This window comes from Lipophrys pholis (assembly GCF_963383615.2).
Source record: "Lipophrys pholis genome assembly, chromosome: 22".
NCBI lineage: Eukaryota > Metazoa > Chordata > Actinopteri > Blenniiformes > Blenniidae > Lipophrys > Lipophrys pholis.
The window spans coordinates 8,188,320-8,203,907 of NC_137644.1; the positions used below are offsets into that span (position 1 = coordinate 8,188,320).

The following is a 15,588-nucleotide window of genomic DNA, read 5'->3' on the forward strand; positions in this document are numbered from 1 at the left end:
TCTCACCTCTTGCACAGAAGGTTTCCGACTGACCTCAGGCGAGCACTCGACTGAAGATTCACTCTGTGAAACAAAAACACCTATAATGTACTTTCAAACAGAATCACCTTGATGGATGTGAATCCTGCTTCATTTACAGCACAGGGCATCTTTCAAAAAAAGCAAAGACACGCTACACACCTCCGGAGGGGGGTTGAGCGACTGCATTGGCGTACTAGATGTGGGTTCTGTACTCGGCTCCTCTGTTCGAGGCCGAGGTGGCGTGGCCAGTAAGACGGGCGTTGTGGGCGCCTCCGATTGGTCTGCCCGGGTGGGCGTGGCACAAGGAGAACCGTACGGTGTGGAGCTCTCTGACATACAGGCGTCTAAAGGACTCAACCGTCGCTTCTTCAGTGGGGTAGGTAACTCTGGGGAAAGAAGCCAAATGGGAGCGTGAAAAAACTGGATTTGTCGTTTCGTTTTGACATTTATCAGACTTCTCACATGGACTCACCTGGTAGCAAACAGGTGCCGTTATAAGGGAGGGGACTGTCAGAGTCGCCGTTTATGGAGGGGCTGAGGGGGCCCTCGCCGGGCATGAGAAGGCTGGGACGCCTGGCGGGGCTGGTAGATCCCTCCTCTTCCAGAGCTTGCTTTAACCATCGCTGTGGGAGGGAGAGGGGACAACGTCAGTCAAAATTATATAAGATGGATGGCCGGCTGACGTTAAGCTGAAAAAACATGGACATTTCTTCAGCTTTACGTCTCCAAAGCTCAGAGGGAATATTTATGAGGCGGGACTTGGTACCTTCTTGCAGGAGCCGGTGGTCGGGGGCGTTTCGGGCAGCTCTCGGGAACGCCGCCTCCCCGTGGGCACTCCAGGAGTGGTGGGGCTGCGGTTGGCCAGGAATGGGGACGAGAAGCGGACGTAGTGTTTGGGCGTGCTGTAGACCTGTGGCGAGCAGGCCATGCCTGGGAGGGCGTTCAGCTGCGTGGCGAGGACTTCGGGGTCGCTGCTTATTCTCAGCGGCCTCTCTGGAACGGGTTCTGGCGTTCGCACCGCGCAGCGGTCCTGCTGCTTCTCTCCAACCCACTCACTCACAAAGTGCTGTGGGAAGCAGAGAGGAGAGAGAAATGATTCACAATTCTTGGCCGATCTTTACTTATTACTCAAAAATCTAAAAGCGGCCTGTACCTTTTTAGTTTTGAAGCTCTTGCTCCCTGTGCGGTTCCTGTCGGGTGCAGGTGAGCTGCTGTGTGGCGGGCTGCAGTCAGGCGCCTGTGAGGGGATGGCCTCCGGCTCCGGAGCAGTGGGCATCTCTCCTTCTGGCGGGTCGTTGGTCAAAGGCTCCACGGACTCAGCTGGAGAGCTGGGCTGTAAGTCTGAACACGTGCTGATGGTGCGAGCTCTCCGCCGCTGCTGGCCGATGTGAGTGCGGTTCCGGGAAAAGCTCTTCCTGTTCCGGGAGCCTTTGACTTTGGCTGGTTTCAGACCCGGCTCCTCCTTTACCTCCAGGAGTGGCTGTAATGAAACAAGTTGACATTTATGAAGGTCGCTTGTTGATCCTACCATTTTGAGCCGGGGGTCTGTGTTGCCTCACCTGCATGACAGCTGGTGAATCCGCCATCTCTGGTGTGGCTGGAGGCTCCTCTTTGATGTCGCTGCGGCCGCCCACATCTGACTTGATGGTACCGATTCTCTCCAGCGCCTGCTCTCTCCGCTTCTCCCTCTTCTCCATGCGAGCGAAGGCTTGCAGGATGGCCTCCATCTTCCGTTCTTCTCTTGTCTGCAGAGGGTTACATTGGGGGTTTGGGAGGAGGGGTGATGGAGAGGGCCCAACCATAAGTCCACAGAGTACTACCCCCCCAACACACAACCCCACCCCAGAGGTAGCGGTGCAACAGGTTAATGTGCTCAAGCCGTTCTAACTGAGTGCGAGTAGCGAATGCAGAGTTGATTTCACAAAAAGTGCAAAAAAAAAAGACAAGAAAGGAAAAGGAGGGAGACAGGATTGACAGGAAGTTGCGAGGCTGAATAAGAACGTGATCGAGCCTGACGTGTTCCTGTGCGGATTTCTGTGTCACACTTTTATCTCCAGGTCTATTAATGGAAACCGTGGTGACCGCCACCAAAAAACAAAAAGGGCTCCCCTGTCAGTCCGAGCACCCCTTCTACCACATATCATACTGAGACAACATGTATTCCTGCACTGGTCAGGCTGAAGACTGCAGAGACAGGACAGTTAGTACGCTCATCACTCAGTCACCACTCAGAGACTCGATATGGGGTAGGCTGAGAAGTTGGTGGGATCGGCTGTAGTCGGGCTCACGTTTACCTCCTTGAGTTTCAGTCCCCTCCAGCTTGAAGCCGCCCCGACAGGGAGATGGGACTGCTCCGCTGGGTTGGCCTGAATGTTCAATAAAGAGACAGCCCAGTTTAGAAGAGACACGTCCCCACTAAACAAGGCTTCACAAATAATGGACAGGCCTACACTGAAAACGTCCTGTCTGGAGAAGTGCAGCCTAAAATCCGACAAAACAGGACATTTCAAATACAGACGAGACCCCTTAAAGCCCCTTCGTTCTCCAGTAACTAGAATCCCAACTAAAATCGAGTCTTCTGCAATGACATGAAATGTAACGTACACCAACACATTTGCAATAAACTTTGGAAAAACTGCAATAAAATATTCATGCATGGACACACTCAAATCAAGAATTGACAATTTTGAGACTATGACACTTTTTTTTCTCCTGCATTCTTATGTTAAGAGCAATGAATCCTAATTATTCCTATAGTGTGACATGCAATAAACTTGTTATCACAGTTCAAGTCTGTTCTAACTTAAGACAGACTAAGAGAGAAATTTTCCTCGAAACATTGTGTTTTTCACTCGACTGACCCGAAACTTGTGTTAGGAAAAGAATAAGCAGATTGCTTCAAAGCTTTTTTATGGAAAACAATGGCATCAATAATCACATTGAAAGGGGTTCAGGTACAGGTCATTCTCAAGGGCAACATTAAAATCTTCAGCTGTGTCCGCCGTTTGTCCTCCAATGGACTTTTAAGAAATATCTGGCAGTATAGAAAAAAGAAACTCCTTCAAACAGGACTAACAAAAAGAAAAAAGATCTATTGATGATGATGTTGAATAGATTTTTGAGCACATTTATTTAGAGTTGGGGCCGCACGGTGGAGCGCTTACACCTCAGAGCAAGGAGGTCAAGGGTTCGAATATGAGCTAAAGCAGTATAGAAGATTGATGGCTGTTTAAAGTTATAATCACTGCTAACCTGAGCAGTTAACATTCAAGACTTCAACGCCTCCACAAACTGAACTAAATTTAGACTGCATGTCAGGAAATTAGGGTTTTCTCAATAAGGAGCCCAGATCAGCAACATATTGCACCAACACACAGCAACATCTTCTCTCCTGCACCTTGTTGAGCCGTCCACTACGCCTGTGATCTTCTTTGCTCCGGCACCACATTCCCATAGAAGGAAGCCTATTGGACGGCTCTCCCCTCTGCAGCCCATCCCCTCCCTCGAACCACTTCTCTATCTCTGGCCGATTAGAACAACTGTGTTGGCCAAAGATGAGTCAGCACTTTACACCTTGGGTCTACTGTGTGAAATGGAGCTGACTGCAGGATAATTTCCAGTGTGTGTGTGTGTGTGTGTGTGTGTGTGTGTGTGTGTGTGTGTGTGTGTGTGTGTGTGATCCCTCTCTCGAGGACAGAAGGCCACTGAGCAGAGGGACAGGAAGGCGGCTGAACCTTGAAGAAACGGGCTCACTCCGACTGTAATGTGCATTAGGAGGATGACTTCAACCGGCAGTTTACAGGCTCTCTATTCATTTCCTCGTATGATGGAGAGGAGAAAGGCAACAAACGAGGAAAATGAATGTCACTGTGTAATGACAGATGAGCACAAAGCCTCAGTTTGTGAGAGTGAAACCAAAGCTGAAGGAGGGGGGGAGAGAGAGAGGGGGAAAGAAAGGAGGACTGAGCAACATAACGACACAGGCGCTGACAGAGGTGGGTGCACCAGCAGGAGGTGAATGACAAAGAGGGGGGGGGGGGAGGTAGAGGACAGCTGCTCCTACCCAAGCCTTTAGCAGACAAATAGTTAGGTCCACACCCAGAGCAACAGGGACAGGTCCATGGCTTTTGGTTTTGCTCTTTTCTGCTGGGCTGCAAGGCAAAAAGAAGCTGTAGCCCCTAGCTTGGCACACTTACCATCTTCCTCCTCCTTTCTGCAATCTGCTCCTCTGACTCCATCTCTACTTCATTGCTAACGGAGGTTTTGTCTTCTAGATCCTCAAATAAGTCAGGATCCTGTAAGAGCAGGGAAGAGTGGGGTATTGTGCTTTATTATGGCTGATCATTCAAGTCTGGCTACAGACTAGAGGAGTAGGAGAGAGAGAGAGAGAGAGTGTGTGTGTGTGTGTGTGTCTGTGGGGGGGGGGGGGGGGGGGGGGGGTGGAAGACTCTTTAAAAGGTGGGGGTGGGGTAACCTAAACTTTGTGGGTAGTCTGTGTACAAAACATCCCTGCTCAGGACTCCCTTTGGGTACACGTGGTGGCCTGCTTTGGAAATGCTCGTTTAAAATAGCAGCAGCCTCTTAGAGAATGAATGCTGGAGCAGATCGTGTGATCACCTTAACACTTTTTATTCTGCCTAAGCTCCTTTGTATGGGCATCTCACCTTTCTTCCCTACAGCAGTGACAACTTTGTCTTTGACTGCCAGAATGTGCCAACCAGTGTTTCCTAATCAGCTTTGAGTGATGGTTTATATCTGCTGAAAACTTCAGTTTATAACCTGATAAAAGGCAAAAGTTTTCTATAAGGCTCAGATTTTAAAAAGGCTTTGAGATCAACTATTTTTATGAAGACATTTAATGTTCTAAAGTGGATTTAATGAAAACATCAAAATGATGTTAACAATTATAGCCCTGTGTAAAGGAACACTGATGAACTCACGTGCCCACAAGATTTCAACAGATGTTCCCTCATTAATTAGTTTTAAATGCAGTCTGCTGCAGAGCATATCAAACCTACAGAACAGGCTTTAATAGTCTGAAGTAGTTCCTGAAAATTTGGACACTTATTGCATTTTTACTTAATCTATTCAGAACAATATGAAATTCGTTTGTATAAAAAGATGCTAAAGTTTTTTTTTTTTCTCTTATGCTTGGCAGAACATTTTTAGCGTGAACATTTTCTCGAGATCCGTTGCTTTGACGCTAATGCTATTTACCTGGTCTGGCACTGAAACAGTGCGATACCCGCTGGAGAAATTAGGACCAACCAGCAGTTATTTTTACTTAAAAAAAAGAAAATGATGGGAATATTCTTTTTTTAGGTTATTTTAATGCTTTGCAGGTTTGTCTGGTCATCTGCTCCATGGTCTATTCTTCAAACACATCTTTCGCCTCAGTTTTGCCTTCATGGTCTAGTTTTGTTACTCTGTCTCAAACACTTGAGAGAATATTTAAGTCTTTGAAGGGCTTTTTACTAACAATATCCAGCTATTTCAGCTGGCTTCTCATCCCCCATATTGCCTCTCATTGCACGCAACTGACAATTGCCTCAGTCAGAAATCTACAGATTGCATCAGGCATGTTCCTTACTTGGGGTTATGCAGAATTCAAGATAACAGCAGTAGCTGTACACTCTAACCCAAATATTAGATGACCCTTCTCTTTCAGATCTATTTCCACAGGAGAAAATTAAAGTCCTCTGGTTGGTAGTTTGGTTGGGACAAAATGTGAATGCATAAAGGGATGATGGGAAAAGATAACTAAACAGGATGCTTGACTAACAATGAGATACACATGCATGGATTGTTTTTCTTTCAACAAAGATCAAACTCAAACTGCATGCATGGATTATGGGGGCAAATGTAAAAATCTAACCATGTCAATGAGCAGTGAAGTGTGAAAGAAGACTGCTTCTCGTGTGTGATCTCACCTGATTGTTTGAGATTGACAGGCGGAGAGGCGAGAGTTTGCGCTGTTTGCCATCACCCATGCTCTTGCTTTTTCCCTCACCGTCCAAACCCATGTTCTGGTTCTGGCCCTGGTCCTCACGGACGGACTCCTTGTCCTTGCGGCTCCCTCTGCGTCGGCCTCCGGAGCTCAGGTTCTCCGTGGGCTCCAGGTTGTGCTTTAGCACCGGGCACTCCTGGTTCCCCCTCACACAGGCACAGTCCACCTTGTATTTACTGAAAAACAGAAAAATCAAAATAATTTTGAAACAATTTGAATTTGATAAATTCCTATAGTTTAGACAATGTCCTTAGTCATAACTTACCAGCTGCCATAGTCGAAATCGAAACCGATAGTGATCTCTGTGCCTTTGGTGATAGGCCTCAGGGAGTAGATGTATAAATGCAACATGCCATCTTCAATGACATGTCGAACCTGTGCAGGAAGTTGCACAAAACATAAGCAAGAATTGCAATGTTGATCGGAGTAAAATTGAAGAATTGAGAAGGTTCACATACTTCAGCGTTGGGGGTGCAGGAACGGCGGATGAACCGCGCTTCATTTCCAAAGCTGCGAGCGTCGACACACATCTCTAAACCGTCAAACTTGGAATAAAATAACACAAAGGGGTACGGCCTGAAAAGAAGAGAGAGCAGGTCAACGTACAATCAATAAAGTTAATTTATACAACAGTTTTCAAGAAGGTTTATACAATTCAAAGTGCTTCAGATGAAGGACAAGTAAGCTGAAAACCAGACAGTGATGGAAAAATTAAAAAACAAAAATAAACATAAAATATCAAGACAGAAACATTTACAAAGGATGTAAAATTAAGACACACAAGTAACATTTGAAGCACATAGAATTGTCCCAAATACTAGAAACCATCACTTCAACTGTGTGTGTTTCAACTGCTGGAATCAGGAGCTAAATTTAGTGGTGGACTTATTCATTGCTCCCAAAAAAGTTCCAGGTCAAGGGGTCATTGGGAATGGGGTTTGAAGTGCTAAACATATCTGACTGGTTAAGTGGAGGACTCAAACATTTTGGGTCAAACTCACTACCAGACTTTGTCTCAATAAACCAGAACCAAAGTGGAAGTTCCTCCATGTTTACAGACTAGAACCTCTTCATCAATGTCATGGCGATAAACATTGTTTATATATGATTGAGGCCGTCTTACCACCTCTAGATTGGAGATGTTGTGCAGATATTCATTGATTTTACCTATAAACACGAGCCTGTGAGCACAATACTACCGACCCTTCAGGCTGTTAGAAACAGAGGAAGCACTCTTTAGTTTAAAATTGGTTAAAATGCATCTTGATCTCTCCATTAAATTGCTTTCTAAGCTCATTAACCTGCCACCTCAAGTTACCACAGCCAGTAATTGACCAGGGTTGATTATAAAATTCAGTGGTACTCTTTTTAGATGAAAGGGAGGACTCCCTTCGACCAGTGACTCAGGCTGACCTCTTGAAGAAGTATCCGTTGGCCTCAAACTGCTGTCGAAGCATGAACTTTCCCCTGTACTCAATGATGAGGGAGTCTGGGGCCAAGTCTCGAACCGCCTTGAGGATCTTCTTGTTCTTTTGAACTTGACTCTGAAACAGAGATAATAACAGTCTGACATCAGCAAACAGCTTGAACAGGAACCGATTACATTCCCAAACCCCTGAAGACAAGCTCGCACTGTAAACTGCTACTACGCTCAGAAGGCAGGCGGCAAAGCCTTCAATGTTCCATGTATTCACAGTGAGATTGTGTTTACCTCCACAGGAGGTTTGAAAGAGGCTGGGTGCGTGTTGTATGCCAGGCTCTTTCCATCGCCTTGCTCTTTTACTCGCAACAGGACCTGGACATCCTCGCTGTACTGATTGCTGCTGGCCTCCTCGTAGCGCTCCATCCACGTCTTGATCTTGTTCTCCCACATGGACGGGTGCTCCACCGGCTCCTGCTCGGGAGCAGCACCCTGAGAAACACAGTGTGACCCTTTAGTAGAGGCTCAGGTTTTAGGAGAAGACTGTTTGAACAATGCTCATGTTTTCTCTCCGTTTGGTTTACCTTTACTCTCGAGGATTTTCTGGAGCCCTCTCGGAAGGCCTGTCGGACACGTAGACAAAAGGAAACTTTAATGTCAGTCGATATTCAGGCACATAATGAAACTACTGTATTTTTTTCAAGAAATAAGTTGAAGTGACCTTCTTCGCTCGGGCTGAAGATGCTGGCGGCTCTTTATCGCCACTCTTCTTACGCTTTTTATCAGCCTGCTTAGTGCTGAGGCGCCCGGTTGTCAGGGTGATGGTGGTAGGCGTGTGATGGAAGGTAGAGTACAGCTCTAGTGGAACCTCATCTCCACTCTCTGTAGCACTGGTGTCCCCATCTGGATAAAAGGAAGCACTTATTAGGCGAGAGTGCTGAACAAATTATTCAAAGGCTTCAGCTGCTGAATCCAAAGAGAGAGGGCTAATGCACATTACTGCAAAAATGACAAAAACGTAGTTTGCAAGCTGTCCAGCAGGTGTCAGTCGGTCCCAGACACAGGCTCAACAGAAGCAGGGGGAGGAAGCTGCACCCTGACAGCCTCAAGCTCAATATATGCACTAACAAGCTGGCCATTTACTGCAGCATGAAGCTAGTGAGATCAAAACTAACGCATCTCTCAAACAAAACTTAGAACACCTCAAATATCACTCTGGGGAATGCAGTTGGATGTTGGACAACTGTTTACGCGTGCGCTTACCCGATAAACACTCTCTTTTTCTGGTTTGCAGCAGGATGGCCCTCTCTCTGTCCAGGTGTCGGGGCTGGCAGCGTTCACACAGGTAGGTTTCAGGAATGTTCTGCCGGTCAATGCCCATGCAGTCTATGTGCTGCCAGGCACTGGAAAAAAACAAACAAACAAAAAATAAATAAATAAAATAAGGGACTGTAAACTTTCATCCCAGTATTTTAGGTTGTTAATATTAGCTATGGGCCAGTCAGATCACAAACGTTTCACTCATCCTCCAACTGCATATCAAACAAACCATTTTGAAAAAAAAAATAAAGAAAGAAAAAGAAAATACAAAACGGGAGAGCCAAAGACGAGTGTGAGAAAAAGACCACAGTCACCATGTGAGTGAACTATGGGGGGTGGGGATGGGGGTGGGGGTGGGGCGGCGCACCTGCACTTGTCACAGCAGATCATGTAGCCGTCGTCATGGGTGAAGCCACAGATGCAGCGGGTGATGTCTGCCCCGTAGCTGCCATCCTCCGAGGTGCTGAGCGTGGTGCCCCTGGATGCTTCGTCCTGGCCCCCCGGAACAAACAGCCCCCCCTCGACTTGGCGTATCAGCATGGAGGGGGGAGGGGAGGCTGGCGGCGTAGGTGGGGGCCGCGCCCCATAGTTATGGTCCTGAGGGGGAGGCAGAAAACACACAGGTCAGATGGTGCAGTTGATGCTTTGCATTGTGACAGATGACAACCACCGGCTGAGGCTTCACTTCTTCCAGGGATTGTTAATCTGCGCAGGCAGAGAGGTAAAGATCAGGACATTTCACAGGAAATCATTCGTATGTCATCCAAATATCAACAACATAATTGCTGCATGGAGATAATAACCCTGGTTTGAGTCCAGGCTAAGAGGGCTTTTCTTTGTGGTGATGTTCTCAATGTGCATCTATTATTTTTCTCTGGATACTTGAGTTCCATCCTACAGTCCTAAAACATATTTTGTGTCATTGTGAATCTGATGTGTGTGTCTGTCCATGCACTTTCCAGGGCCAGATGCAGCTAGCTGCATCTGCACATCTAGACGCAGAATTTCTAAATGCAATATCCACAAGAAACTTATTCAGTTGAAATTCTTCTTGTTCAACATGTGTCAGCTGGTCGTAAACTAGTCAATGTTTATTTTTTAAGCAAATTAGCACTGCTACCTAAAATCTCTGAACCTACATAAGATTCAATGCGCTATCCTAAAGCATATGTGCTGCTAATTTCCCAAAACTTGACACACAATGCTTTATGGACCCGTTTCCACTTCACTGAGGAAATATGATGAACTCTCCTCAGCCTGACTTTGCTGCCGTCAGCTGCTTTTGCCCTTATTCAGGTGTGAATGGCTGGACGAGCTCAAGGAAATGGCGATGGCTCGTGTTGCGTTACTGTCGTTTTTCATTTATCAAGTTAATTCAGTGCGTCGTTGAAGCCAAGCTCAAGGTGTGCAGGTTATCCGTCGGAGTGTGAGAGGATGTGAAATGTGTGCATACTCACAGCATAAGGCAGGCCAATGTAACTGTGGGAATGGTGAGAACTGCTGCTGTAAATCTGGTGCGGGTAGCTGGACTTTTCCACCACCACAGGGCTGGCCTCCACCGACTCTGGTCTGCTGGGAAGAAACACAAGGACACAGAGTAAACAATACTGGAGAGTGAAAACACAAATTAAAAATCTGATTGAAATTTTAGATGACGCTTATAGTTTTGGCCACCCTGGACCATGTTCTAGTTAACTTGCATGTGTCGGATTGCTGGGTTTTTGTCTGTAAAAGGCCATCAGCACAATCTAAAAAAAAGTTTTATTTACGAGTGCATCACTTCTGTCCAGCAGTTCAAGTGTGCTTCAAATGCACAGCTGTGATACAGGGTAGTTTCACAAGACGTCTGAGTCCAAGAAGAAAGTTGGGATATGACCATCACAGTCAAGGGGCATTCAAAGGCTGCTGTAAACCGGGGCACACAGCGTCTGCCGTCACTTCACCTTAACATGACATCTTGGGCTTTAGAGCCAGACAGCTAACAGTGGGAAATTATATTTTTATCCCCGTCCACTGTGCAAAAAACACATGTTGCCTCTCACAGAACAACAAACATGCAAGCCCTTTTTTTTTTTTTCCTTTTCAAACTAGTTCATACAAAACCAGTGGAGCAACTTTTGCTCAGGATCACAGTGCAGTTGAGGAGAGAGCCTGTTTGGTGGTTTGAGCCCAACCCACCCTTATTATGAAATGAGTAATCTATTCTTCTGTTAGCGAGGAGGAGGTTCCAGAGAAAGAGGGAAGTGGAACTGGCCAAACGGATAACACGAGGCAAGACAGGCAGGTGTGACGGGGGGGAAGAGGAATAGAGGGAAATTCGAGGATCAACTGAGCGCTATAGTACAAACATTATGCACATGAGTATGAAGGCAGGAAGTGTGAGTGAGTAAAATATCCACGTGTTAAAAATTCATTCACTTGGTCCTCTAACATTGCTACAAGGTCAGATACATACGATACCCCCCCCCCCACAAAAAAAAGTTTGTTTGTTTGAGGAAATTGGAGAACATGCTCATCCACTGTCAAATGTACCCAAACAAAAGAAAAAAATCAAGCTCCAACTCTACTCATTTATACAGAGTAAGTACACAAGACGAGGTCTCTGAACAGGTTATACATGTCCTGAGACTTGAGAGAATAGGCTTTCAGTCACATTCACGTCTAAGGAAAACTAATTTGAACGGCATCATTCAGAAGAAAATACTTGTTTCAGCTAAATAATCAAAAAATGAATGACAAACGGAAGATAAAAACACATATCTCCCTTTGTATCCAGAACAACGTGGCCCTCTTGTCAGAGTGCAGATGTAAGTTGGTGTTACAGTACCTGCATGAGCTCTTCCCTTCTCGCCCTATTGCTCTTCGTGCATGCCAAGAGAGCAGTGTGCAATGCTTCCTGTGTGTGTTGCCGTTCAACTATTCACTGTCAAAGTGAAAACGTAAGTGCATGCATGAGGTCTGGAGGCGGATCCAGGAGAAGAGGCGTGTGTGGGCTAATGGCTACCTGAGCTCAAACACTGCACATATTGTAAAATATCGTAAGTCATACTTGAGTGTGCTGCATACTAACTTTCATCCAGCAATAATTAACCAGAGCAAAGTCTACAGTTGAGGGATTAGAAAACAGAACAAAACTCCTGTTAGTCAGTAACTGAAGTGTTTTTTTTTTTTTTAATTAAATAGGTGGAATAAACTCAGGTTGATCAACTAGTGAATCAGTGACAGATGCAGAGAACACTAAACAGTCAGACACAAGGCAAACAAGTGAGCCAGCCTGTTCAGCCAGAAGGAAGTGAGAGTGTTTGAAGATACGAGTGCATAGCTGAAGGGTTTGTATCATTCATGTCTCCGGTCCCGTGGGGTGGAAAGGAGGGAGACGGGAGTCACGGTGCAAACAAGTGGGAGGGTTGCAGAGATGCACACACAGTCACGTTCCAACACAAACAGCCATGGCATGCGTCATGATCGCGATACGACGACGAGTACAGAAAGACCGTGTGCAGCAACATGTTTCTTAAGAACATGAGGTTGAACTTAAAGTTGATCCTAATGTCAGTTACAATCCCACATATTCAGTGACCGGGATCGAATTCCGACTTCCAAGATAAAAACAATGGCTCCTCCAGAGTGAGGTTTCAGAGAGACAACCTCCAGAGCACTTGTGAAATCAACTTGGGTGCATGGTTAGTTTCGGAGTAACCGACAACGCTGGCTGACTCTGGTTGTGGTGTGTGACCAGACTGTGTAGCCATATGATGAGGAGGTGCCAGGCTCTAGTGTTTGTAAACCTTTCCTCCAGCAAAATAAACTGGTTTCAAATTATCCATGGGTGCACTGCTCATCCCACAAATGCAGGTTTCTTACAAACGTGGCACGTTTGATACGAGCAATAAGCAGAATTTTTTTAGAAGCCGGAAAGTTAAACTGCTGTTACAATAAACAAAATAATCTATCAAAGGATTACCTCACTCTTTGTACTATGTTTAGCTTGTGAATGGCAAATGTTATGAACAGATATGACAATAGCAAACACCTGCTACGTGAGGGTGAGGAGGCAGAGTGGACAAAAATGGAGAGATCAACAGCAGGAGAGGGAAAGAGCAGCCCTCAACAGCCAGAGGCAACGCCTTCACTCCCGAAGAGCTCCCACTTGATGCCATGGCAACACTACGTCTACGTGCCAGCGTGTGCGCGCACGCTCGCTCGCCGCGCTCTGCGTGTCACCGTGGACACACACACTGCATTAGCCAACAGCTGGTCACGCTGCTGCAGATTTCAGGGGATGTGGAGGGGATGTGATGCCGTTTTCTCTGGTGAGTAGCCAGCCTCAGCTGGCAGACGCACAGTTCTCCACAGAGCCGTGAATGCGGGTCCAGCGCCGCGTCGTCCCTCCAGTCTGGACGGGACCTGCGCAGCAACAGCAGGTGGAAAGCCCCTTTCAAGCTTGTTATCTGCTTTTGAATAAATCTGCAGCAGGCAGTCGGACACATCGCAGACGGACAAAGACCCAGTGAGAGAGTCAAGGCGAGGGGGCTTTACCCCCCCCAGGGCATCAGAGCTCTGTAGAGGGAGGGGGGGAGCATGGTGGGACTGTTTAAGAAGCCATGACTATGTGAGGACCACCTGTCACTCAGGGCAGTGACCATGGCAACAGGCCCTGCGCAGTGCAGAGTAAAAAAAAAAAAGGGGGGGGGGGGACCATGGCAACACAAGCTGTCACGGCAACAGCTCTGATGGAGGCAGGAGGGGAGGGCTCTGCTTTCTTTAAAGAGACAGGAGCCCCTTGGCGAGCAGATGACGTGTGTGTTATTCTTTAGTCATACGCGAACCTCTTGCTTCATTTATTTGACCAGAAAAAGCCACAGCAATGTCCTTGACAAGACTACAGGAAACAGAGAGGAGGGGCAATCGCAAGCTTGTTGCCATGGCTTCATGCACCATTTCTGCTCCACTGACTGAACACAGCGTACACATGTGCATTCACCAAGCTACAACATCAGGCGGGGATCAAGGATGATCATGTTTGTTAGTGCGGTGCACTTCACCCAGTATATTTTGTCTACACAGACCCCACGCAGGAATAACCTACAGCACACATGGGCAACTGAAAGCCCACCGAGACAAGCTAATAATCAATAAGTTTCATTGGCAACAGAAAAAAAAAAAAAAAAAGGGCATGTTACTACCCACACAGATATCAATCAGTGTGTTTTAAGTAAAAAGGGCAATATGACAATCTACTGCTGGTTTAAATAAACTAGTACCCATAACGTTAATGTTTCTGTGGCCAAAGTTACAGTTGACTCCTCTGGGTGAGGAGGATAAGATTTGTAAAGTCATTCAGCTAAATTGCTCATCATGCTTCTACAACATAGGCCTTTAGCCAGTTTTACATGGGCAGATGTATTTAATACAATGATTATCTGTTCTCTCACACACAGACACACACAGACACACGAGGGGCCGCACCTCCTGCAAATTCCTTTCCCATTAGCAGGAACATTGTAAACAGAAGAAATGAGCCTGAAAAGACAGAAGTGACTAAAGCAACAGGGGGAAAAAAAGGAAACATAAAAGACCTGCACAGGACATGTCGAGGCATATAAAGAGGAGAGGGCAATATACGACCTCAAATAAAAGTCTCTCCTTCTTGTGAGAGATCAGACAAGAGGGACAGAGGAATGGGGAGACAGAGGAAAGGCTTTGATACAGACTATGGCATACAAGAATGAATTAGAGACTGAAACAAAGCTGAGGGCGGAGGGGAGAGGGGGGGTGAAAAGTGAAAGTGTGAGGCCTGGTGTTACTCACTCTGAGCCTGCAGCCATGTCCAGGTATGAGGTGTCTGCTGTGTCCACCCCTACTGGTATGACTATGCTCATGACGTTCTCTGTTGATCAGTTCTTGTCCTACTGAGTCCAGTGAAAGGGAGTCCAAAACACTGAGGCATGCCAGCCACAGCAGTCATTGCAGACATCTAAGTGCATCCACAAGGCCTGAACAGAGAGAGGGAGGCAGGACAGAAAAAAACAAAGACAATAATGTTAATATGTAGTTTCACACTTTTAGAACATAAATATAAAGTCAGCGTTTCCATTTAGGCGATAGGAACAAACTTAGAAACCTGAAATTGCAAATCATAGTGAAAACGGGGCATTTCCAGCACACAAAGAAACATGATTCATACTTTCACATCAAGAGTCTTTGACTGGGAGGTGTTTGGAGGAATTCCCCCCTGACAGAGCTACCAGGCTGTGGTTATCGACTGATGTATAGCTGAGGAGACGAGGATGTAAGGTGAATCAGCCAGAGTTGCTGCTGCGAACTGCGCTAAATCGACCTCTGCACACTATCTGCCAGGAATGGAGAAGGCTGCACTGCAAGGAAGCTCCCACAAAGGGGAGCAAGAGAACACCGCTGTCAGCCGCCATGAAAGGAAAGAAGGGAAAATGCAACACAGAGGCCATTTTTCCCCCCTTCCACTGCAAAAAAAAAAAAAAAGACTGCTCCATACTCAGCGCACAGGAAACAATCGTACTGTATTTATCCACACATTTTAGTTATGTAAAATTTCTGGTTTTATTGTTGCTACACATAGCTTCTACAGCTATGCTTGTGAACAACGCCTTGGGTGTCGGGCAACTTGTGTAGTATCCCTATGGTCCTTAAGTAGACTACTGGAAATATTAAGCCATGTATTTGTATCTGATGTGAATCCAGACGGGAACATATGTGTCAGTGTGGCTGCCCCTGATACAGAGAGCTCTGTTGATAAGCGGGATTAGTGGGAGGGACAGATGCTGAGACAAAATAGGCTGGA

General features: G+C 46.4%; 1 protein-coding gene across 1 annotated transcript in view; it reads right to left on the bottom strand.

Moving 5' to 3' along the window:
- Positions 1-15,588, bottom strand: part of kmt2e (lysine (K)-specific methyltransferase 2E) — a 28,563-nt gene that overhangs the window by 4,688 nt on the left and 8,287 nt on the right. The window contains 19 exon segments of the mRNA XM_080492206.1: positions 7-63; positions 181-407; positions 494-644; positions 788-1,087; positions 1,175-1,501; positions 1,581-1,766; positions 2,316-2,387; positions 4,218-4,316; positions 5,952-6,204; positions 6,294-6,403; positions 6,487-6,604; positions 7,442-7,572; positions 7,740-7,940; positions 8,033-8,071; positions 8,170-8,351; positions 8,712-8,851; positions 9,136-9,365; positions 10,226-10,340; positions 14,580-14,764. Coding sequence (XP_080348332.1) covers positions 7-63; positions 181-407; positions 494-644; positions 788-1,087; positions 1,175-1,501; positions 1,581-1,766; positions 2,316-2,387; positions 4,218-4,316; positions 5,952-6,204; positions 6,294-6,403; positions 6,487-6,604; positions 7,442-7,572; positions 7,740-7,940; positions 8,033-8,071; positions 8,170-8,351; positions 8,712-8,851; positions 9,136-9,365; positions 10,226-10,340; positions 14,580-14,650 — 3,009 coding nt within the window. The 5' untranslated portion in view covers positions 14,651-14,764.